Here is a 26,601-nt window from a genome sequence, read left to right on the forward strand (position 1 = left end):
TAAGCGCTTGGGAAGTCCTAGTTGGCAACATGTAGAGATGGACGGCGGGCTCACAGTCTAGAAGGGGGAGACAGACAACAAAACATATTAACAAAATAAAAGAAATAGAATAGCTATGTACCAGTATATATGTACCTGTGTATATGTATACCTGTATATATGTATATATGTTTGTACAGATTTATTACTCTATTTATTTATTTTACTTGTACCTACCTATTCTATTTATTTTATTTTGTTAGTATGTTTGGTTTTGTTCTCTGTCTCCCCCTTTTAGACTGTAAGCCCACTGTTGGGTAGGGACCGTCTCTAGATGTTGCCAACTTGTACTTCCCAAGCGCTTAGTCCAGTGCTCTGCACACAGTAAGCGCTCAATAAATACGATTGATTGATTGATTGATTGATTACCAGTAAAATAAATAAATAAATAAATAATAGAGTAATAAATCCGTACAAGCCCGCTGTTGGGTAGGGACTGTCTCTCTATGTTGCCAATTTGTACTTCCCAAGCGCTTAGTCCAGTGCTCTGCACATAGTAAGCGCTCAATAAATACGATTGATGATGATGATGATGATGAGCCACGGAGCAGGCCTCTCCGGCCTCCGGCCCCTCGGCCCAGTTCTTCCCACGTGGAGGCCCCGAGGACTATCTGGAAACTCGCCCTCTGCCAACCCTCTTCCCTCCTCCTTTCCTGAAGCCCCGGGACTCGTTTGGCTTCTTCGGGCCTTCCCCCTCCTCCAGGAGGCCCTCCCAGACTGAGCCCCTTCCTTCCTCTCCCCCTCGTCCCCCTCTCCATCCCCCCCACCTTACCTCCTTCCCTTCCCCACAGCACCTGTATATATGTATATATGTTTGGACAGATTTATTACTCTATTTATTTATTTTACTTGTACCTACCTATTCTATTTATTTTATTTTATTAGTATGTTTGGTTTTGTTCTCTGTCTCCCCCTTTTAGACTGTAAGCCCACTGTTGGGTAGGGACCGTCTCTAGATGTTGCCAACTTGGACTTCCCAAGCGCTTAGTCCAGTGCTCTGCACACAGTAAGCGCTCAATAAATACGATTGATTGATTGATTGATTGATTACCAGTAAAATAAATAAATAAATAAATAAATAGAGTAATAAATCCGTAGAAACATACATACAGGTCACTGAGCCCCGGAGCAGGCCGCTCCGGCTTCCGGCCCCTCGGCCCAGTTCTTCCCACGTGGAGGCCCCGAGGACTGTCTTGAAACTCGCCCTCTGCCAACCCTCTTCCCTCCTCCTTTCCTGAAGCCCCCGGACTCGTTTGGTTTCTTCGGGCCTTCCCCCTCCTCCAGGAGGCCTTCCCAGACTGAGCCCCTTCCTTCCTCTCCCCCTCGTCCCCCTCTCCATCCCCCTCATCTTACCTCCTTCCCTTCCCCACAGCACCTGTATATATGTATATATGTTTGTACAGATTTATTACTCTATTTATTTTACTTGTACCTATCTATTCTATTTATTTTATTTTGTTAGTATGTTTGGTTCTGTTCTCCGTCTCCCCCTTTTAGACTGTGAGCCCACTGTTGGGTAGGGACCGTCTCTAGATGTTGCCAACTTGGACTTCCCAAGTGCTTAGTACAGTGCTCTGCACACAGTAAGCGCTCAATAAATATGATTGATTGATTAATTGATTCGGGCCCAGGCCGGACAACCCAAGTCTGCGAGACCAGGCCCCGGGACCCCTTCTTGGGTGACTGTCCTCCTCCTCTTCTTCCTCCTCCTCCTCCTCCTCCTCCTCCTCTGGGGCCCGGCCTCCTTCTCCCACCTCAGTTTCCTCCTTTGAACCTGGGGGAGTCAGAGAGAGAAGGACAGTCCGGCCGGAGATGGGGAGTCTCCGGCCTCCTGGCCTCCATTCAGTCATTATAATAATAATAATGGCATTTATTAAGCGCTTACTATGTGCAAAGCACTGTTCTTCTAGACTGTGAGCCCACTGTTGGGTAGGGACCGTCTCTCTATGTTGCCAACTTGTACTTCCCAAGCGCTTAGTACAGTGCTCTGCACACAGTAAGTGCTCAATAAATACAATTGATTGATTGATTAAGCACTTACTCTGTGCAAAGCACTGTTCTAAGCGCTGGGGAGGTTCCAAGGTGATCAGGTTGGCCCTCGGCGGGCTCACAGTCTTCATCCCCATTTTCCAGATGAGGTCGCCGAGGCCTGGAGAAGTGAAGTGACTGGCCCAAAGTCACGCAGCTAAATGGCACAGTCTTCACCCCCGTTTTCCAGATGAGGTCACCGAGGCCCGGAGAAGTGAAGTGACTGGCCCAAAGTCACGCAGCTAAATGGCACAGTTGGGATTTGAACCCATGGCCTCTGACTCCGAAGCCCGGGCTCTTTCCACCGAGCCACGTCGACGGGATTTATCGAGCGCTTAACTGGGTGCTGAGCACTGGACTGAGCGTTGGGAGAGGGCAGCAGAACAATAAGCAGACACGTGCCCTGCCCGCAGTGAGCGTTGGAGTGGGGTATCATCTCGTAGCAAGCCTTCGGGCTCCAATTTACCCGCTTCTTAACTCTTCTCCCCGTGGGTTTCCCTCTGCCTTCCCTCCTCCCGGCCTCATTTGTTCATTCAATCGTATTTATTGAGCGCTTACTGTGTGCAGAGCACTGGACTAAACGCTCGGCCTCCACCTTTCCGCTCTCCCCAGCCTGGGGAGGGGTCGCAAGGGGGGACGCCAGCCCGATCCCCCTCTCGCCGATAAGCAGATCATCATCATCAATTGTATTTATTGAGCGCTTACTGTGGGCAGAGCACTGTACTAAGCGCTTGGGAAGAGCAAATTGGCAACATATAGAGACAGTCCCTACCCAACAGTGGGCTCACAGTCTAAAAGGCGGAGACAAAACCAAACATACTAACAAAATAAAATAGAATAGATATGTACAAGTAAAATAAATAAATAGAGTAATAAATATGTACAAGCATATATCCATATATACAGGTGCTGTGGGGAAGGGAAGGAGGTAAGATGGGGGGATGGAGAGGGGGACGAGGGGGAGAGGAAGGAAGGGGCTCAGTCTGGGAAGGCCTCCTGGAGGAGGTGAGCTCTCAGAAGGGCCTTGATGGCAGATGGGCAGGGGATCCGTTTTTTGGGGGGCTTCTTTTTAATATAATTTGTTTAGCGATCACTATGTGTAAAACACTGGGGTGGAATTTGTTCTGACGACTTGACACCTGTTCACATGTTTTGTTTGGTTGTCTGTCTCCCCCTTCTAGACTGTGAGCCCACTGTGGGGTAGGGACCGTCCCTAGATGTTGCCGACTTGTACTTCCCAAGCGCTTAGTCCAGTGCTCTGCACGCAGTAAGCGCTCAATAAATACGATTGAATGAATGAATGAAAGTGGAAGCAGCGTGGCTCAGTGGCAACAGCCCGGGCTTGGGGGTCAGAGGACGTGGGTTCTCGTCCCGGCTCCGGTACTCGTCTGCTGTGTGACCTTGGGCCAGTCACTTCACTTCTCTGTGCCTCAGTGACCTCATCTGTAAAATGGGGATGGAGACTGTGAGCCCCATGGGGAACAACCTGATTACCCGGTATCTACCCTCAGTGCTCAGAACAGGGCTTTGGCACATAGTAAGCGCTTGACAAATACCCACATTATTATTATTATTATTATTATTATTCTCTGTGCCTCAGTGACCTCATCTGTAAAATGGGGATGGAGACTGTGAGCCCCATGGGGGACAACCTGATTACCCCGTATCTACCCCCAGTGCTCAGAACAGGGCTTTGGCACATAGTAAGCGCTTGACAAATACCCACATTATTATTATTATTATTATTATTATTATGGTTATTATTATTATTATTATTATCATTATTATTATTCTCTGTGCCTCAGTGACCTCATCTGTAAAATGGGGATGGAGACTGTGAGCCCCATGGGGAACAACCTGATTACCCGGTATCTACCCCCAGTGCTCAGAACAGGGCTTTGGCACATAGTAAGTGCTTGACAAATACCAACATCATTATTATTATTATTATTATTATTATTATTATTATTATTATTATTATTCTCTGTGCCTCAGTGACCTCATCTGTAAAATGGGGATGGAGACTGTGAGCCCCATGGGGGACAACCTGATTACCCGGTATCTACCCCCAGCGCTCAGAACAAGGCTTTGGCATATAGTAAGCGCTTGACAAATACCAACATTATTATTATTCTTATTCTCTGTGCCTCAGTGACCTCACCTGTAAAATGGGGATGGAGACTGTGAGCCCCACGTGGGACAACCTGATTACCTGGTATAATAGTAATAATAATAATGGCATTTATTAATAACAACAATAGTAATAATAATGACATTTATTAAGCGCTTACTATGTGCAAGGCACTGTTCTAAGCACTGGGGAGGTTACAAGGTGATCAGGTTGTCCCACAGGGGGCTCACAGGCTTAATCCCCATTTTTCAGATAATAACAATAATAATAATAATAATAATAATGGCATTTATTAAGCGTTTACTACGTGCAAAGCACTGTTCTAAGCACTGGGCACTGTAGATGAGGTCACTGAGGCACAGAGAAGTTAAGTGACTTGCCCAAAGTCACACAGCTGACATTTGGCAGAGTCGGGATTGGAACCCATGACCTCCAAAGACCATGAGACTCCACTCAACCTGATAATGATGATAATAATCATTATGGGATTTGTTAAGCGCTTACTATGTGCAAAACACTGTTCTAAGCGCTGGGGAGGTTACAAGGTGATCAGGTTGTCCCTTGGGGGGCCCACAGTCTTAATCCCCATTTTACAGATGAGGTCACTGAGGCCCAGAGAAGCGACTTGCCCAAAGTCTAACCCCAGTGCTTAGAACGGGGCTTTGGCACGTATTGAACGCCTAAAAAGACCATAATGATTATTATCATCATTAAGTTTATCAGGTTGAGCGGAGTCTCCGTCCAAGTTGGGCTGGGGTGGGGGGATCCAGGAGAGGGGGTGTGCTTGGCACATAGTAAGCGCCTAACACATCCCCTAATGATTATTATCATCATTAAGTTTATCAGGTTGAGCGGAGTCTCCGTCCAAGTTGGGCTGGCGTGGGGGGATCCAGGAGAGGGGGTGTGCTTGGCATATAGTAAGCGCCTAAAACACCCCATAATGATTATTATCATCATTAAGTTTATCAGGTTGAGCGGAGTCTCCGTCCAAGTCGGGCTGAGGTGGGGGGATCCAGGAGAGGGGGTGTGCTTGGCACATAGTAAGCGCCTAAAACATCCCATAATGATTATTATCATCATTATCAGATTGAGCGGAGTCTCCATCCAAGTCGGGCCGAGGTGGGGGGATCCAGGAGAGGGGGTGTGCTTGGCACATAGTAAACGCCTAACAAATCCCATAATGATTATTATCATCATTATCAGGTTGAGTGGAGTCTCCGTCCAAGTTGGGCTGGGGTGGGGGGATCCAGGAGAGGGGGTGTGCTTGGCACATATAGTAAGCGCCTAACACATCCCCTAATGATTATTATCATCATTAAGTTTATCAGGTTGAGCGGAGTCTCCGTCCTAGTCGGGCTGGCATGGGGGGAGCCAGGAGAGGGGGTGTGCTTGGCACATGGTAAGCACCTAACACATCCCATAATGATTATTATTATCAAGTTTGTCGGGCTGAGCGGAGTCTCCATCCAAGTCGGGCTGGGGTGGGGGGATCCAGGAGAGGGGGTGTGCTTGGCATATAGTAAGCGCCTAACACATCCCATAATGATTATTATCATCATTAAGTTTATCAGGTTGAGCGGAGTCTCCGTCCAAGTCGGGCTGGGGTGGGGGGATCCAGGAGAGGGGGTGTGCTTGGCACATGGTAAGGGCCTAAAACATCCCATGATTATTTTCAGCATTATCAGGTTGAGCGAAAGCTCTGTCCAAGTCAGGCTGGGGTGGGGGGATCCAGGAGAGAGGGTGTGCTTGGCACATAGTAAGCGCCTAACACATCCCCTAATGATTATTATCATCATTAAGTTTATCAGGTTGAGCGGAGTCTCCATCCAAGTCAGGCTGGCATGGGGGGATCCAGGAGAGGGGGTGTGCTTGGCATATACTAAGCGCCTAACACATCCCCTAATGATTATTATCATCATTAAGTTTATCAGGTTGAGCGGAGTCTCCATCCAAGTCGGGCTGGGGTGGGGGGATCCAGGAGAGGGGGTGTGCTTGGCACATAGTAAGCGCCTAACAAATCCCACAATGATTACTATCATCATTAAGTTTATCAGGTTGATCAGAGTCTTCGTCCTAGTCGGGCTGGGGTGGGGGGATCCAGGAGAGGGGGTGTGCTTGGCACATAGTAAGCGCCTAACAAATCCCACAATGATTACTATCATCATTAAGTTTATCAGGTTGATCAGAGTCTTCGTCCTAGTCGGGCTGGGGTGGGGGGATCCAGGAGAGGGGGTGTGCTTGGCACATAGTAAGCGCCTAACAAATCCCATAATGATTACTATCATCATTAAGTTTATCAGGTTGATCAGAGTCTTCGTCCTAGTCGGGCTGGGGTGGGGGGATCCAGGAGAGGGGGTGTGCTTGGCATATAGTAAGCGCCTAACAAATCCCATAATAATTATTATCATCAAGTTTGTCGGGTTGAGCGGAGTCTCCGTCCAAGTCGGGCTGGGGTGGGGGGATCCAGGAGAGGGGGTGTGCTTGGCATATAGTAAGCGCCTAACAAATTCCATAATAATTATTATTATCAAGTTTGTCGGGTTGAGCGGAGTCTCCGTCCAAGTCGGGCTGGCGTGGGGGGATCCAGGAGAGGGGGTGTGCTTGGCACATAGTAAGCGCCTAACAAATCCCATAATGATTACTATCATCATTAAGTTTATCAGGTTGAGCGGAGTCTCCGTCCAAGTCGGGCTGGCGTGGGGGGATCCGGGAGAGGGGGAGCTGGATGGCCGAGCTGTGGGAGAAGCCGGAGCAGGTGGCCACTTCCCGGCTGGGAGAGCCGGGAGGGAGCACATGTCCGCCGCAGGGAAGGGAGCCGGGAACCGTTGGGCCTAGTCACGGCGGCTGAGTCACAGCGGGGTGGGCTGCAGCCTCTCCCTTCCTGCCCGCTTCTTGGCCCAGGATGCCAGCTCCCCTCCCCAGGCTCAGCTTCCTCTGGGAATCCAGGGAAAAACGGAGAAAGGGAAACCCACGTCCTTTTCCCGGCCTTCCCCCGTGGCACTGGAGAGCGGCCACCGTGGGCCCAGACGGCCTCCTGGCCTCCATTCAGTCGTTCGGTAGAGAAGCAGCGTGGCTCAGTGGAAAGAGGCCGGGCTTTGGAGTCAATCAATCAATCAATCGTATTTATTGAGCGCTTACTGTGTGCAGAGCACTGGACTAAGCGCTTATAATGATAGCATTTATTAAGCGCTTACTACGTGCAAAGCACTGTTCGAAGTGCTGGGGGTGTACAAGGTAATCAGGCTGCCCCATGCGGGGGCTCACAGGGTTCACCCCTATTTTACAGATGAGGGAACTGAGGCCCGGAGAAGTGAAGTGACTTGCCCAAAGCCACATAGCTGACAATTGGCGGAGTCGGGATTTGAACCCATGACCTCGGACTCCAAAGCCCGGGCTCTTTCCATTGAGCCACGCTGCTTCTCGGATAAGTTAGTCCAGAGCACTGGACTAAGCGCTTGGGAAGTCCAAGTTGGCAACATATAGAGACAGTCCCTACCCAACAGTGGGCTCACAGTCTAAAAGAGTCAAGGGTCATGGGTTCGAATCCCGGCTCTGCCACTCGTCAGCTGCGTGACTTTGGGCAAGCCACTTCACTTCTCGGGGCCTCAGTTCCCTCGTCTGGAAAATGGGGTTGAAAAGCGTGAGCCCCATGTGGGACAACCTCATTCGTTCATTCATTCAATCGTATTTATTGAGCGCTTACTGTGTGCAGAGCACTGTAATAATAATAATAATAATAATAATAATGACATTTATTAAGTGCTTATTATGTGCAAAACACTGTTCTAAGTGCTGAGGAGATTACAAGGAGATTAGGTTGTCCCACAGGGGGCTCAGTCTTAATCCCCATTTTACAGAGGCAAGAAGCAGCGTGGCTCAGTGGAAAGAGCCTGGGTTTTGGAGTCAGGGGTTGTGGGTTCGAATCCCGGCTCTGCCACTCGTCAGCTGCATGACTTCGGGCAAGCCACTTCACTTCTCGGGGCCTCAGTTCCCTCGTCTGGAAAATGGGGTTGAAAAGCGCGAGACCCATGTGGGACAACCTCATTCGTTCATTCATTCAGTCGTATTTATTGGGCGCTTACTGTGTGCAGAACACTGTAATAATAATGACATTTATTAAGTGCTTACTATGTGCAAAGCACTGTTCAAAGTGCTGGGGGGATTACAAGGAGATTAGGTTGTCCCACAGGGGGCTCAATCTTAATCCCCATTTTACAGATGCAAGATGGAAGAAGCAGCGTGGCTCAGTGGAAAGAGCCCGGGTTTTGGAGTCAGGGGTCATGGGTTCGAATCCTGGCTCTGCCACTCGTCAGCTGTATGACTTTGAGCAGGCCACTTCACTTCTCGGGACCTCAGTTCCCTCGTCTGGAAAATGGGGTTGAAAAGCATGAGCCCCATGTGGGACAACCTCATTCGTTCATTCATTCAATCGTATTTATTGAGCGCTTACTGTGTGCAGAGCACTGTAATAATAATAATGACATTTATTAAGTGCTTACTATGTGCAAAGCACTGTTCAAAGTGCTGGGGAGATTACAAGGAGATTAGGTTGTCCCACAGGGGGCTCAATCTTAATCCCCATTTTACAGATGCAAGATGGAAGAAGCAGCGTGGCTCAGTGGAAAGAGCCCGGGTTTTGGAGTCAGGGGTCATGGGTTCGAATCCTGGCTCTGCCACTCGTCAGCTGCATGACTTTGAGCAGGCCACTTCACTTCGAAGGACCTCAGTTCCCTCGTCTGGAAAATGGGGTTGAAAAGCGTGAGCCCCATGTGGGACAACCTCATTCGTTCATTCATTCAATCATATTTATTGAGCGCTTACTGTGTGCAGAGCACTGTAATAATAATAATGACATTTATTAAGTGCTTACTATGTGCAAAGCACTGTTCAAAGTGCTGGGGAGATTACAAGGAGATTAGGTGGTCCCACAGGGGGTTCACAGTCTTAATCCCCATTTTCCAGATGAGGGAACTGAGGCCCAGAGAAGTGAAGTGACTTGCCCAAAGTCACCCAGCTGACAATGGGCAGAGGCGGTATTCGAACCCATGACCCCCGACTCCAAAGCCTGGGCTCTTTCCACTGAGCCACGCTGCTTCTCATTAAAGAGCCCGGGCTTGGGAGGTCGAGGTCGTGGGTTCTAATCTTGCCTCCGCCACTCGTCTGCTGTGTGACCTTGGGCAGGCCACTTCACTTCTCTGGGCCTCAGTTCCCTCATCTGTAAAATGGGGTTTAAAAGTGTGAGCCCCATGTGGGACAACCTGATTTCCCTGTATCTACCCCAGCCCTTAGTACAGTGCTCAGCACATAGTAAGCGCTTAACAAATACCATCGTTATTATTATTATTATTGTTCATTCCTTCGACCGGATTTATTGAGAGCTTATTGTGTGCTGAACACCAGACTAAGCGCTTGGGAGAGGACAATGGTACAATAAACAGACACAGTCCCTGCCCACAATGAGCTTATAGTCTAGAGGGGGAGACGGAGATGAATAGGAATAAATAAATTCCTATTTATTCCTATTCCTATTTATTGGGGAAGCAGCGTGGCTCAGTGGAAAGAGCCCGGGCTTTGGAGTCAGAGGTCATGGGTTCGAATCCCGGCTCCGCCAATTGTCAGCTGTGTGACTTTGGGCCAATCACTTCACTTCTCTAGGCCTCAGTTACCTCATCTGTAAATTGGGGATTAAGATTGTGAGCCTCCCTGTGGGACAACCTGATCACCTTGTAACCTCCCCAGCGCTTAGAACAGTGCTTTGCACATAGTAAGCGCTTAATAAATGCCATCATTATTATTATTATTATTATAAATGATCATTATTAGTATTATAAATGACAGATAGACTGTGACAGACTCACAGTCTTCTAGACTGTGAGCCCACTGTCGGGTAGGGACTGTCCCTAGATGTTGCCAACTTGGACTTCCCAAGCGCTTAGTACAGTGCTCTGCACACAGTAAGCGCTCAGTAAATACGATTGAATGGATGAAAAGATAGGGACGGGAGTAGTGTGGGGCTGGGAGGGGGGATGAATAAAGGAGGCAAGTCAGGGCCACGAGGAAGTGGGACAAGAGGAAAGGAGGGTTTAGTCTGGGAAGGCCTCTGGGAGGAGGTGGGCTTTCGATAAGGCTGGGTGGGGAGCATAATGGTCTGTGGGGTCGTGGGTTCTAATCCTGGCTCTGCAGCTCGTCTGCTGCGTGACCTTGGGCAAGTCGCTTAACTTCTCTGGGCCTCAGTTGCTTCCTCTGTGAAATGGAGATTAAGATTTTGTACTTCCCAATCGCTTAGTCCAGTGCTCTGCACACAGTAAGCGCTCAGTAAATACGACTGATTGATTGAGTGTGAGCTTCATGTGGGACAGGGACTGTGTCCAACCCGATGACCTTGTATCTCCCCCAGCTCTTAGAGCAGTGCTTGGCACATAGTAAGCGCTTAATACCATCAGCATCATTATTATTATTATTATTATTAAGGAGGGAGGATGTTCCAGGCCAGAGGCAGGACGGGGGCGAGGGGTCGGCAGCGAGATGGACGAGATCGAGGTAGTGATGATAATGGTATTTGTTAAGCGCTTACTCTGTGCCAAGCACTGTTCTAAGCGCTGGGGTAGATACAAGATCTACCCCCTCCTCCCCCTCCCCATCCCCCCCGCCTTACCTCCTTCCCCTCCCCACAGCACCTGTATATATGAATATATGTTTGTACATATTTATTACTCTATTTTTTAAATTTGTACATATTTATTCTATTTATTTAATTTTGTTAATATGTTTTGCTGTCTGTCTCCCCCTTCTAGACCGTGAGCCCCCCGTTGGGTAGGGACCGTCTCTAGATGTTGCCAACTTGGACTTCCCAAGCGCTTAGTCCAGTGCTCTGCACACAGTAAGCGCTCAATAAATACCATTGAATGAATGAATGAATGAAAGACCATCATGGCTTACTGGCTAGAGCCCTGGCTTGGGTGTCAGAGGTCATGGGTTCAAATCCCAACTCCACCACTTGTCAGCTGTGTGACTTTGGGCAAGTCACTTCACTTCTCTGGGCCTCAGTTCCCTCGTCTGTAAAATGGGGATGAAGACTGTGAGCCCCACATGGGACAACCCGATCACCTTGTATCCCCCCAGCACTTAGAACAGTGCTTTGCACATAGTAAGCGCTTAACAAATACCAACATTATTATTGTATCTACCCTAGCTCTTAGAACAGTGTTTGGCACATAGTAAGCGCTTAACAAATTCATTCATTCATTCAATTGTATTTATTGAGCGCTTACTGTGTGCAGAGCACTGGACTAAGCGCTTGGGAAGTCCAAGTTGGCAACATCTAGAGATGGTCCCTACCCAACAGCGGGCTCACAGTCTAGAAGGGGGAGACGGACAACAAAACAAAACATATTAACAAAATAAAATAAATAGAATAAATATTATTAGCAGGTTGTCCCACGTGAGGCTCCCAGTCTTCATCCCCCTTTTACAGATGAGGGAACTGAGGCCCAGAGAAGTGAAGTGACTTGCCCAAAGTCAGTGGTGGCTTCCCTCCCGTCGAGCCCCATCTAACCTTGAGGCTCCACCACAGAGTCAACTTCCTAATGGCGGGTGGGAGACACTTCCCTCCTGCCACCCCGGTCAGGAACCCTCAATGCTAGAATTCATTCATTCAATCGTATTTATTGAGCGCTTACTGTTTGCAGAGCAGTGTACTAAACGCTTGGGAAGTACAAGTCGGCAACATCTAGGGACCGTCCCTACCCCACAACGGGCTCACAGTCTAGGAAGGGGAGACGGACAACAAAACAAAACTTGTGGACGGGTGTCAAGTCGTCAGAACAAATAGAATTACAGCCAGATTCATTCATTCAATCGTATTTATTGAGCGCTTACTGTGTGCAGAGCACTGTACTAAGCGTTTGGGAAGTATAAGTTGGCAGCATATAGAGACGGTCCCTACCCCACAACGGGCTCACAGTCTAGAAGGGGGAGACGGACAACAAAACATGTGGATAGGTGTCAAGTCGTCAGAACAAATAGAATTAAAGCTAGATGCACATCATTAACAAAATAAAGAGAATAGCAAATACGTACAAGTAAAATAGAGTAATAAATCTGTACAAACATATATACAGGTGCTGTGGGGAGGGGAAGGAGGTAGGGCGGAGGGATGGGGAGGAGGAGAGGAAAAAGGGGGCTCAGTGTGGGAAGGCCTCCTGGAGGAGGTGAGCTCTCAGTAGGGCTTTGAAGGGAGGAAGAGAGCTAGCTTGGTGGATTCATTCAATAAATAAATAAATAACGATGGCATTTGTTAAGCGCTTACTATGTGCTCAGCACTGTTCTAAGCGCTGGGGGGGGATACAAGGTAATCAGCTTGTCCCACATGTGGCTTACATTCTTAATCCCCATTTTACAGATGAGGTAACAGGCACAGAGAAGTTGAGTGACTGGCCCAAAGTCACACAGCCGACAAGTGGCAGAGCCGGGATTAGAACCCATGACCTCCGACTCCTAAGCTCATACTCTTTCCACTGAGCCACACTGCTTCTCATCTCGATCGTATTTATTGAGCGTTTATTGTGTGCAGAGCACTGGACTAAGCGCTTGGGAAGTCCAAGTTGGCAACCTATAGAGACGGTCCCTACCCAACAGTGGGCTCACGGTCTAGAAGATGTGTGGAGGGAGGGCATTCCAGGCCAGGGGGAGGACGTGGGCCGGGGGTCGACGGAACGAATTCCCGTTGGCATTCCTGGTGGGAAGCCCAGGAGTGACCGGGGTGCCCCCTTGCATGTCTCCCGCAGAAACTGCCTTTCGTGCCCACCCTCAACGCCGTGAGCAGCAGCCAGGACCTGCAGTGGATGGTGCAGCCTCGCTTCCTCGGGCCTAGCGGCTCCTTTCCGCCCTGCCCCTACCCGAGACCTCTCCCCTACTCGCCCTTCGGCCACCCCGCACGGCCAGGGGTCATTCGGGCCGTGGGGCCCGCCCCGGGGGTCCGCAGGAGGCACAACGAGCAGGTAAGGGGGTATGTTGACGGCAGCCATCATCTCCGCAACATTGCCAAGATCCGCCCTTTCCTCTCCATCCATACCGCTACCTTGCTTGTTCAAGCTCTCATCCTATCCCGTCTGGACTACTGGATCAGCCTTCTCTCCGATCTCCCATCCTCGTGTCTCTCTCCACTTCAATCCATACTTCATGCTGCTGCCCGGATTATCTTTGTCCAGAAACGCTCTGGGCATATTACTCCCCTCCTCAAAAATCTCCAGTGGCTACCAATCAATCCGCGCATCAGGCAGAAACTCCTCACCCTGGGCTTCCAGGCTGTCCATCTATCCATCCCCTCGCCCCCTCCTACCTCACCTCCCTTCTCTCCTTCTCCAGCCCAGCCCGCACCCTCCGCTCCTCCGCCGCTAATCTCCTCACCGTACCTCGTTCTCGCCTGTCCCGCCATCGACCCCCGGCCCACGTCCTCCCCCGGGCCTGAAATGCCCTCCCTCTGCCCATCCGCCAAGCACGCTCTCTTCCTCCCTTCAAGGCCCTACTGAGAGCTCACCTCCTCCAGGAGGCCTTCCCAGACTGAGCCCCTTCCTTCCTCTCCCCCTCGTCCCCCTCTCCATCCCCCCATCTTCCCTCCTTCCCTTCCCCATAGCACCTGTATATATGTATATATGTTTGTACATATTTATTACTCTATTTATTTATTTATTTTACTTGTACATATCTATTCTATTTTATTTTGTAGTATGTTTGGTTTTGTCTCCCCCCTTTAGACTTTGAGCCCACTGTTGGGTAGGGACCGTCTCTATATGTTGCCAATTTGTACTTCCCAAGCGCTTAGTACAGTGCTCTGCACACAGTAAGTGCTCAATAAATATGATTGATGATGATGATGATCTCGCCCTCCCCAGAACCAGCTGTACGCCAGGCCCACTGCTTTCATTCATTCAATCGTATTTATTGAGCGCTTACTGTGTGCAGAGCACTGTACTAAGCGCTTGGGAAGCCCAAGTTGGCAACATCTAGAGATGGTCCCTACCCAACAACAGGCCAGGGGTCATTCAAGCCGTGGGGCCCGCCCCGGGGGTCCGCAGGAGGCACAACGAGCAGGTAAGGGGGTATCCTTGGCGGCAGCCTTCGCCTCGCCCTCCCCAGAACCAGCTGTACGCCAGGCCCGCTGCTTTCATTCATTCAATCGTATTTGTTGAGCGCTTACTGTGTGCAGAGCGCTGTACTAAGCTCTTGGGAAGCCCAAGTTGGCAACATCTAGAGACGGTCCCTACCCAACAACGGGCTCACAGTCTAGAAGGGGTAGAATAGAACAGTAAATATGTACTTACTATTGTACTTACAAGTAAATGAATATGTACTTACAAGTTAATATGTACTTGTTAAATTAATATGTACTTACAAGTAAAATGAATAGTCCTCTCCCCCTCGACGTGAGATAATCATTCATTCATTCATTCATAAGTATTAATTAAGCGCTTACTGTGCACGGAGCACTGTACTAAGCTCTTGGGAAGTCCAAGTTGGAAACATATGGAGACGGTCCCTACCCAACACCGGGCTCACAGTCTAGAAGGGGGAGACGGACAACAAAACAAAACATGTGGCCAGGTGTCGTCAAGTCATCAGAACAAATAGAATTAAAGCTAAATGCACATCATGAACAAAATAAATACACTAGTAAATATGTACAAGTAAAATAAATAGAATGAATCAAGAAGTTCATTTTACTAAAATCGAGTGGTATATGTTGCCAACTTGTACTTCCCAAGCGCTTAGTACAGTGCTTTGCACACAGTAAGCGCTCAATAAATACGATTGAATGAATAAATACGATTGAATGAATGAATGAATATTCTATTTATTTTATTTTGTTAATATGTTTTGTTTTGTTGTCTGTCTCCCCCTTCTAGACTGTGAACCCGCTGTTGGGTAGGGACCATCTCTAGATGTTGCCAACTTGGACTTCCCAAGCGCTTAGTCCAGTGCTCTGCACACAGTAAGCACTCAATAAATACGATTGAATGAATGAATGAATGACCTCCCACAGCACCTGTATATATGTTTGTGCATATTTATTACTCTGTTTATTTTACTTGTACATATTTATTCTATTTATTTTATTTGGTAATATGCCTTGCTTTGTTGTCTGTCTCCCCCGTCTAGACTGTGAGCCCGCTGTTGGGTAGGGACCGTCTCTCTATGGTGCCAACTTGTACTTTCCAAGCGCTTAGTACAGTGCTCTGCACCCAGTAAGCGCTCAATAAATACGATTGAATGAATGAATTGAATGAATGAATGAATGAATCCCCACAGCACATATGTATCTATCTGTAGATATCTGTAATTTATTGATTTACCTATTTATATTAATGTCTGTCTCGCACTGTAGACCGTGAGCTCATTGTTGGGTAGGGACTGTCTCTATATGTTGCCAACTTGTACTTCCTAGGCGCTTAGTACAGTGCTCTGTGCACAGTAAGCGCTCAATAAATACGATTAAATGAATGAATGACAAAGGCCGAGGAATACCTAGGAAGGCGACAAGTAGAGAAGCAGTTAAGTAATAACTGCTCTGCTTCTGCTGCTTCTGCCGGGCTTATCATCATCATCAATCGTATTTATTGAACGCTTACTGTGTGCAGAGCACTATACTAAGCGCTTGGGAAGTACAAGTTGGCAACATATAGATAATGGGTCCCATTATCCCGGGGCTCCAACTTTTGTCAGCTGGGTGACTTTGGGCAAGTTGCTTAACTTCTCTGTGCCTCAGTTCCCTCATCTGCAAAATGGGGATTAAGACTGTGAGCCCCCCGTGGGACAACCTGATCACCTTGTAACCTCCCCAGCGCTTCAAACAGTGATTTGCACATAGTAAGCGCTTAATAAATGCCATCATCATGATTATTATTATTATTCCACTGTCACCCTGGCCCCAATTGTATCTTTGCGTGTCCCTGGATGTGTCACCCAAGACCCCAAAGGCTATTCCGGTCGACACAACTCCCTCCACCAAGTCGTCCGCTGCAACAGCGCTTAGAACAGTGCTTCAGCGCTTAGAACAGTGCTCCAGCGCTTAGAACAGTGTAAGCGCTTAGAACACATAGTAAGCGCTTAATAAATGCCATTATTATTATTATTATTATAATTAAGAGCCGGGGCCATCAGCTGGGACATCAGCTGGCTTTTAGTCTCTGTTCTCTGTTGGCAAAGCCCACCCCTCCAAGGTGACTCCCTCTTCCCTGCGGCCGTGGCCGTTAGTTGGGACGTTGGCTGACCCCAGAACCAGCTGCAATCTGGGGATAATAACAATAATAATAATAATGATAGCATTTATTAAGTGCTTACTATGTGCGAAGCACTGTTCTAAGCGCTGGGGGGTTACAAGGTAATCAGGTTGTCCCACGGGGGGCTCACAGTCTTCATCCCCATTTTACAGATGAGGGATGGAGTTCCTTTCGGCAGACCCACTCCCCTGACCCAGCCGCCTTTTCATTCATTCATTCAATTGTATTTATGAAGCGCTTACTGTATGCAGAGCACTGTACTAAGCGCTTGGGAAGTACAAGTTGGCAACATATGGAGACGGTCCTTACCCAACAACGGGCTCACAGTCTAGAAGGGGGAGAGAGATGACAAAACAAAACATGTAGACAGGTGTCAATACCATCAGAACAAATTCATTCATTCAATTGTATTTATTAAGCACTTACTGTGTGCGGAGCACTGTACTAAGCACTTGGGAAGTACAAGTTGGCAACATATGGAGACAGTCCCTACCCAACAACGGGCTCACAGTCTAGAAGGGGGAGAGAGATGACAAAACAAAACATGTAGACAGGTGTCAATACCGTCAGTGCAAATGGAATTATAGCTATAGGCACATCATTAACAAAATAAATAGAGTAGTAAATATGTACAAGTAAAATAAATACCTTCATTTTACTTGTATTTACAAGTTAAATGAATACTCCTCTCTGCCTTGATGTGAGATAATCATTCATTCATTCATTCATTCAATTGTATTAAGCGCTTACTGTGTGCGGAGCACTGTACTAAGCGCTTGGGAAGTACAAGTTGGCAACATATGGAGACGGTCCCTACCCAACAACGGGCTCACAGTCTAGAAGGGGAAGACAGACAACAAGACAAAACATGTAGCTCCCAGTCTTCATCCCCATTTTACAGATGAGGGAACTGAGGCCCGGAGAAGTGAAGTGACTTGCCCAAGGTCACACGGCTGACAAGCGGCGGAGCCGGGATTAGAACCCACGACCTCTGGCTGCCCAGCCCGGGCTCTTTCCACCGAGCCACGCTGCTTCTCTGCAGGAAGTAGGACGAAGGGACCGGAGACAGGCACATTAGAAATCACGAAAAGCGCTTAGTACAGTGCTCTGCACACAGTAAGCGCTCCGTAAATACGATCGATTGAAGAAACAAAACCCAACATGGACAAATCCACAAAATAAAAACAGAACCAGTAGGGTGCTGTGGTTAGAGGGGCAGAATTTCAGGCTCCTTGTGGCAGGAGAAGCAGCGTGGCTCAGTGGAAAGAGCCCGGGCTTGGGAGTCAGAGGTCATGGGTTCGAATCCCGGCTCCGCCACTTGTCAGCTGGGTGACTTTGGGCAAGTCACTTCACATCTCAGGGCCTCAGTTCCCTCCTCTGTAAAATGGGGATGAAGACTGTGACAACGTGGGACAACCTGATCACCTTGTATCCCTCCCCACCAGCGCTTAGGACAGTGCTCGGCACCTAGTAAGCGCTTAACAAATGCCATTATTATTATTATTATTATTATTATTATTATTATTATTATAATTAAGAGTCCGAGGAACAGCCGTAGCCACCATCATCGCCACAGCTCTGAAAACATTCGCTCCCCCGTCCGTCCTCCTCTTCCTGTGGGCATTGTTCTCTCAACGAGCTGGCCCGTTCATTCATTCGATCGTACTTATTGAGCGCTTACCGGGTGCAAAGCACTGTACTAAGCGCTTCTCACTCCAAGGGCTGTAACCTGGGAACTCTATTTCTGGGGACCCCCAGGGCCTTGGCGGCTCAGTGTTCCCCGTAGGCCCCAAGTCCTTGCCCAGAGCCCGGTGCCTTTTTAAGAAATCGTATCTGTTAAAGCGCCCACCATGTGCCAGGCACTGTACTGAGCGCTGGGGTAGAGATGAGATAATTGGGTTGCACACAGTCCCCGTCCTATATGGGGGGTCACGGTCTTAATCCCTGTTTTACAGATAAGGTGACTAAGGCCCAGAGAAGATGATGGAGTTGTCCCCGTGTGTAGCCAACTTGTACTTCCCAAGCGCTTAGTCCAGTGCTCTGCACACAGTAAGCGCTCAATAAATACGATTGAATGAATGAATGGAGACCATGACCCCCCCACTTAAGAACCAACCCTCCGGCTTGGCTTTGTCGCTGTGGGTTTCGCCGGGCTCCTGAGGAGACGCAGTCTCCATCCTGCTGGACTGTAAACTCCCTGGGAACAGGGCTCGTAATAATAATCATCATCAATAGATCGATAATAATAATAAAATGTAGTCATATAATAATATATAATATAATATGATATATGATATGATCTAATATAACATAGGATAATATAATATAATATCGTACAGCATATTATGATATACTATACTATACTATACTATAATGTAATATATAATATAACATATATAATACAATATGATATCTGATATAATGAAATATATAATATAATATAATGTAGCATAGCATATAATATAATATAATATAATATAATATGATACATGATATGATATGACATATAATATAATGTGATATAATATAATATAGTACAATATAACACAATATAAAATAATATAATATAAAATAATATAATACAAAATATATAATATAATATAATATAATGACATTTCTTAAGCACTTAAATGCACTAAAAATAAATATCATTGATTGATTGATAATAATAGTAAAATAGAGCAATGGGGTTTTCATCCCCATTTTACAGATGAGAGAACTGAGGCTCAGAGAAGTGAAGTGACTTGCCCAAAGTCACACAGCAGACAAGTGGTGGAGCCGGGATTTGAACCCATGACCTCTGACTCCGAAGCCCGAGCTCTTTCCACTGAGCCATGCTGGGGATGGAGACCGTGAGCCCCACGTGGGTCAGGGACTGTGTCCGAACTGATGACCTTGTATCTACCCCAGCGCTTAGTATAGTGCCTGGCACATAGTAAGCGCTTAACAAATGCACTAAAAATAAATAATAGATCGATAATAATAATAATAATAATGAAATATAGTAATATAATAATAATGACATTTGTTAAGCACTTAAATGCACTAAAAATAAATATCATCAATTGATTGATAATAATAGTAAAATATAGCAATATAATAATAATACTGGTATTTGTTAAGTGCTTACTACGTGCTAAGCATGGTGTTTGTTAAGCACTTACTATGTCTTAGATGCCTGTCTACTTGTTTTGTTTTGTTGTCCGTCTCCCCCCTTCTAATAATAATAATAATAATAATAATGGCATTTATTAAGCACTTAGTATGTCTTAGATGCCTGCCTACTTGTTTTGTTGCCTGTCTACTTGTTTTGTTTTGTTGTCCGTCTCCCCCCTTCTAATAATAATAATAATAATAATAATAATAATATTAATGGCATTTATTAAGCGCTTACTATGTTCAAAGCACTGTTCTAAGCGCTGGGGAGGTTACAAGGTGATCAGGTTGTCCCATGGGGGGCTCACAGTTTTCATCCCCATTGTACAGATAATAATAATAATAATAATGATGGCATTCATTAAGCGCTTACTATGTGCAAAGCACTGTTCTAAGCGCTGGGGAGGTTACAAGGTGATCAGGTTGTCCCACGGGGGGCTCACAGTCTTCATCCCCATTTTACAGATGAGGTAACTGAGGCCCAGAGAAGTGATGTGACTTGCCCAAAGTCACACAGCTGACAAGTGGCGGAGCCGGGATTTGAACCCATGACCTCTGACTCCAAATAATAATAATAATGATGGCACTTATTAAGCGCTTACTGTGTGCCAAGCACTGTTCTAAGTGCTGGGGAGTTTACAAGGTGATCAGGTTGTCCAACGTGGGGCTCATAGTCTTAATCCCCATTTTACAGATGAGGTAACTGAGGCGCAGAGAAGTTAAGTCGCACAGCTGACGGAGCCGGGATTTGAACCCATGGCCTCTGACTCCAAAACAAATCCCGGCTCCGCCAATTGTCAGCTGTGGGACTTTGGGCAAGTCACTTCACTTCTCTGGGCCTCAGTTCTCTCATCTGTAAAATGGGGATGAAAACCGTGAGCCCCCCGTGGGACAACCTGATCACCCTGTAACCTCCCCAGCGCTCAGAACAGTGCTTTGCGCATAGTAAGCGCTTAATAAATGCCATCATCATTATTATTATTTCATGGATGAGGCAACCTTCCCGCCGCACAGCCCTTACAGAGAAGCAGCGCGGCTCAGTGGAAAGAGCCCCGGCTTTGGAGTCAGAGGTCATGGGTTCGAATGCTGACTCCGCCACATGTCTGCTGTGTGACCTTGGGCGAGTCACTTCAATTCTCTGGGCCTCAGTTCTCTCATCTGTAAAATGGGGATGAAAACCGTGAACCCCCCATGGGACAACCTGATCACCCTGTAACCTCCCCAGCGCTCAGAACAGTGCTTTGCGCATAGTGAGCGCTTAATAAATGCCATCATCATTATTATTATTTCACGGATGAGGCAACCTTCCCACCGCACAGCCCTTACAGAGAAGCAGCGCGGCTCAGTGGAAAGAGCCCGGGCTTTGGAGTCAGAGGTCATGGGTTCGAATCCCGACTCCACCACATGTCTGCTGTGTGACCTTGGGCGAGTCACTTCACTTCTCTGGGCCTCAGTTCTCTCATCTGTAAAATGGGGATTAAGACGGTGAACCCCACGTGGGACAACTTGATCACCCTGTAACCTCCCCAGCGCTCAGAACAGTGCTTTGCACATAGTAAGCGCTTAATAAATGCCATCATCATTATTATTATTTCACGGATGAGGCAACCTTCCCGCCGCACAGCCCTTACAGAGAAGCAGCGTGGCTCAGTGGAAAGAGCCCCGGCTTTGGAGTCAGAGGTCATGGGTTCGAATGCTGACTCCGCCACATGTCTGCTGTGTGACCTTGGGCGAGTCACTTCAATTCTCTGGGCCTCAGTTCTCTCATCTGTAAAATGGGGATGAAAACCGTGAACCCCCCATGGGACAACCTGATCACCTTGTAACCTCCCCAGCGCTCAGAACAGTGCTTTGCGCATAGTAAGCGCTTAATAAATGCCATCATCATTATTATTATTTCACGGATGAGGCAACCTTCCCGCCGCACAACCCTTACAGAGAAGCAGCGCGGCTCAGTGGAAAGAGCCCGGGCTTTGGAGTCAGAGGTCACGGGTTCGAATGCCGACTCCGCCACATGTCTGCTGCGTGACCTTGGGCGAGTCACTTCACTTCTCTGAGCCTCAGTTCCCTCATCTGTCAAATGGGGATTAAGACGGTGAACCCCCCGTGGGACAACTTGATCACCTTGTATCCCCCCCACCAGCGCTTAGAACAGTGCTCTGCATATAGTAAGCGCTTCACAAATGTCGTTATTGTGTCTGTATATTTTCATCTTTCAGACTGTGAGCCCACTGTTGGGTAGGGACTGTCTCTATATGTTGCCAATTTGTACTTCCCAAGCGCTTAGTACAGTGCTCTGCATATAGTAAGCGCTTCACAAATGTCATTATTGTGTCTGTATATTTTCATCTTTTAGACTGTGAGCCCACTGTTGGGTAGGGACCATCTCTATATGTTGCCAACTTGTACTTCCCAAGCGCTTAGTACAGTGCTCTGCACATAGTAAGCGCTCAATCAATACGATTGATGATGATGATCTTTATAATTCCCTCTCCAGATGCTTCTCCCTGTGTGGGAATGGATGGGCTGTATATTTTCTTATTTATAATTCCCGCTCCAGATCCTTCTCCCTGTTGGGGGGGACGGATGGGCGGCCCCCGTCTCTCAAATAGCCCTCCACCTTAGCCTTCCTCTCCCACCACCCTCCGCAGATAAACCCGGAGGAAGAGGAGCGACGAAGAGTGAGGCGAGAGCGAAACAAGCTTGCGGCGGCCAAATGTCGGAACCGGAGGAAGGAACTGACGGATTTCCTGCAGACGGTCAGTAGGGCCCGGGGTCACCTGGGTGGTGGGGGGATCTCCAATCAATCAATCAATCAATCGTATTTATTGAGCGCTTACTGTGTGCAGAGCACTGGACTAAGCGCTTGGGAAGTCCAAGTCGGCAACATCTAGAGACGGCCCCTACCCAACAGCGGGCTCACAGTCTAGAAGGGGGAGACGGACAACAAAACAAAGTTGGCAACATATAGAGACAGTCATTCACTCATTCGATAGTATTTATTGAGCGCTTACTGTGTGCAGAGCATCATCATCATCATCAATCGTATTTATTGAGCGCTTACTGTGTGCAGAGCGTGTATACTGTGTGTGTATATCTATTCTATTTATTTTACTTTGTTAGTACGTTTGGTTTTGTTCTCTGTCTCCCCCTTTTAGACTGTGAGCCCACTGTTGGGTAGGGACTGTCTCTATTTGTTGCCAATTTGTACTTCCCAAGCGCTTAGTCCAGTGCTCTGCACATAGTAAGCGCTCAATAAATACGATTGGTGATGATGATGCAGAGCACTGGACTAAGCGCTTGGGAAGGACAAGTAGGCAACATCTAGAGATGGTCCCTACCCAACAGCGGGCTCACAGTCTAGAAGGGGGAGACAGACAACAAAGCAAACCGTATTAACGAAATATGATAGAATAAATCTGTACAAATGAAATAAAAAGAGTAATAAATGCGTACAAACATATTCACAGGTGGTGTGGGGAGCACTCATTCATTCATTCCATCGTATTTATTGAGCGCTTACAGTGTGCAGAGCACCGTACTAAACCCTGGGGAAGTATAAGTTAGAGCTTTAATAATAATCAATCAATCAATCGTATTTATTGTGCGCTTACTGTGTGCAGAGCACTGTACTAAGCGCTTGGGAAGTACATGTTAGAGCTTTAATAATGATCAATCAATCAATCAATCGCATTTATTGTGCGCTTACTGTGTGCAGAGCACTGTACTAAGCGCTTGGGAAGTACATGTTAGAGCTTTAATAATGATCAATCAATCAATCAATCGTATTTATTGTGCGCTTATTGTGTGCAGAGCACTGTACTAAGCGCTTGGGAAGTACAAGTTGGCAACATCTAGAGACAGTCCCTACCCAACAGTGGGCTCACAGTCTAAAAGGGGGAGACAGAGAACAAAACCAAACGTACTAACAAAATAAAATAAATAGAATAGATATGTACAAGTAAAATAGAGTAATAAATATGTACAAACATATATCCATATATACAGGTGCTGTGGGGAAGGGAAGGAGGTAAGATGGCGGGGATGGAGAGGGGGACGAGGGGGAGAGGAAGGAAGGGGCTGAGTGTGGGAAGGCCTCCTGGAGGAGGTGAGCTCTCAGCAGGGCCTTGAAGGGAGGAAGAGAGCTAGCTTGGCGGATGGGCAGAGGGAGGGCATTCCATTAATAATAAAAATAAAAAAAATAATAATAATAATAATGTCATTTGTTAAGCGCTTACTATCAATCAATCGTATTTATTGAGCACTTACTGTGTGCAGAGCACTGGACTAAGCGCTTGGGAAGTCCAAGTTGGCAACATATAGAGACGGTCCCTACCCAACAGTGGGCTCACCCCAAGCTAATTTTCCCAGAGCCCTGGGGGACTGCCATTCCCATCCATCATTCATTCAATCGTATTTATTGAGCGCTTACTGTGTGCAGAGCACTGGACTAAGCGCTTGGGAAGTACAAGATGGCAACATATAGAGACAGTCCCTACCCAACAGTGGGCTCACCCCAAGCTAATTTGCCCAGAGCTCTGGGGGACTGCCATTCCCATCCATCATTCATTCAATCGTATTTATTGAGCGCTTACTGTGTGCAGAGCACTGTACTAAGCGCTTGGGAAGTCCAAGTTGGCAACATCCGCCCCCAGGGCCCAGGACTCTCAGAGAGGAAGCGGGGTGTGGGGCAATGCAGAGAAATTGGATGGGGACGGGGAACTTCTGAGAAAGGATGTCTCTTCTAGTTGCGACTTCCTTTTGAGTCCAGGATCCTTGGGACCGATCTGGGAAATCCACAGCCCACCTGAGGAGGAAACGGGATTAACAGGCCGGGATCCCAGGGGAAGCAGCGTGGCTCAGCGGAAAGAGCCCGGGTTTCGGAGTCAGAGGTCAGGGGTTCAAATCCCGGCTCCGCCAATTGTCAGCTGGGGGACTTTGGGCAGGTCGCTTCGCTTCCCTGTGCCTCAGTGACCTCATCTGTCAAATGGGGATGAAGACTGTGAGCCCCCCGTGGGACAACCGGATCACCTTGTAACCTCCCCAGCGCTTAGAACAGTGCTTTGCACATAGTAAGCGCTTAATAAATGCCATTATTATTATTAGTAGTAGTAATAGTAGCGCTTAGAACGGTGCTTTGCACATAGTAAGCGCTTAATAAATGCCATCATTATTAGTAGTAGTAGTAGTGGTAATAGTAGCGCTCAGAACAGTGCTTTGCACATAGTAAGTGCTTAATAAATGCCATCATTATTATTAGTAGTAGTAGTAGTAATAGTAGCGCTTAGAACAGTGCTTTGCACATAGTAAGCGCATAATAAATGCCATCATTATTATTAGTAGTAGTAGTAGTAGTAATAGTAGCACTTAGAACAGTGCTTTGTACATAGTAAGTGCTTAATAAATGCCATCATTAGTAGTAGTAGTAATAGTAGTGCTTAGAACAGTGCTTTGCACGTAGTAAGTGCTTAATAAATGCCATCATTAGTAGTAGTAGTAATAGTAGCACTTAGAACAGTCCTTTGCACATAGTAAGTGCTTAATAAATGCCATCATTATTATTAGTAGTAGTAATAGTAGTGCTTAGAACAGTGCTTTGCGCATAGTAAGCACTTAATAAATGCCATCATTATTATTATTAGTAGTAGTAATAGTAGCGCTTAGAACAGTGCTTTGCACATAGTAAGCGCTTAATAAATGCCATCATTTTTATTATTAGTAGTAGTAGTAATAGTAGCGCTTAGAACAGTGCTTTGCACATAGTAAGCGCTTAATAAATGCCATCATTATTATTATTAGTAGTAGTAGTAGTAATAGTAGCGCTTAGAACAGTGCTTTGCACATAGCAAGCGCTTAATAAATGCCATCATTATTATTATTATTATTATTAGTAGTAGTAGTAGTAGTAATAGTAGCGCTTAGAACAGTGCTTTGCACATAGTAAGCGCTTAATAAATGCCATCATTATTATTATTAGTAGTAGTAATAGTAGCGCTTGGAACAGTGCTTTGCACATAGTAAGCACTTAATAAATGCCATCATTATTAGTAGTAGTAGTAGTATTAGTAATAGTAGCGCTTAGAACAGTGCTTTGCACATAGTAAGTGCTTAATAAATACCATCATTATTATTATTAGTAGTAGTAGTAGTAGTAGTAGTAGTAATAGTAGCACTTAGAACAGTGCTTTGCACATGGTAAGCGCTTAATAAATGCCATCATTATTATTAGTAGTAGTAGTAGTAATAGTAGCGCTTAGAACAGTGCTTTGCACATAGTAAGTGCTTAATAAATGCCATCATTATTATTAGTAGTAGTAGTAGTAGTAATAGTAGCGCTTAGAACAGTGCTTTGCACATAGTAAGCGCTTAATAAATGCCATCATTATTATTAGTAGTAGTAGTAATAGTAGCGCTTAGAACAGTGCTTTGCACATAGTAAGCGCTTAATACCATCATTAGTAGTAGTAGTAATAGTAGCGCTTAGAACAGTGTTTTGCACATAGTAAGCTCTTAATAAATGCCATCATTATTATTAGTAGTAGTAGTAATAGTAGCTCTTACAGTGCTTTGCACATAGTAAGCACTTAATAAATGCCATCATTATTATTAGTGGTAGTAGTAGTAATAGTAGCGCTTAGAACAGTGCTTTGCACATAGTAAGTGCTTAATAAATGCCATCATTAGTAGTAGTAGTAATAGTAGCGCTTAGAACAGTGCTTTGCACATAGTAAGCGCTTAATAAATGCCATCATTATTAGTAGTAGTAGCAGTAATAGTAGCACTTAGTGCTGTGCACATAGTAAGCACTTAATAAATGCCATCATTATTATTAGTAGTAGTAGTAATAGTAGCGCTTAGAACAGTGCTGTGCACATACTAAGCGCTTAATAAATGCCATCATTATTATTATTATTAGTAGTAGTAGTAGCATCGCTTAGAACAGTGCTTTGCACATAGTAAGAGCTTAAT

At 46.6% G+C, this 26,601-nt stretch overlaps 1 protein-coding gene across 1 annotated transcript in view; it reads left to right on the top strand.

Annotated features, from left to right (window-relative positions):
• The window catches only part of FOSL1 (FOS like 1, AP-1 transcription factor subunit), a 34,493-nt gene that overhangs the window by 4,468 nt on the left and 3,424 nt on the right, over positions 1–26,601 (top strand). Inside the window, exons 2-3 of the mRNA XM_038765086.1 lie at positions 12,985–13,197; positions 22,284–22,391. Coding sequence (XP_038621014.1) covers positions 12,985–13,197; positions 22,284–22,391 — 321 coding nt within the window. The remainder of the gene's footprint in view (positions 1–12,984; positions 13,198–22,283; positions 22,392–26,601) is intronic.

The sequence above is a fragment of the Tachyglossus aculeatus genome, chromosome 22 (genome assembly GCF_015852505.1).
Source record: "Tachyglossus aculeatus isolate mTacAcu1 chromosome 22, mTacAcu1.pri, whole genome shotgun sequence".
In the NCBI taxonomy this organism is placed as follows: domain Eukaryota; kingdom Metazoa; phylum Chordata; class Mammalia; order Monotremata; family Tachyglossidae; genus Tachyglossus; species Tachyglossus aculeatus.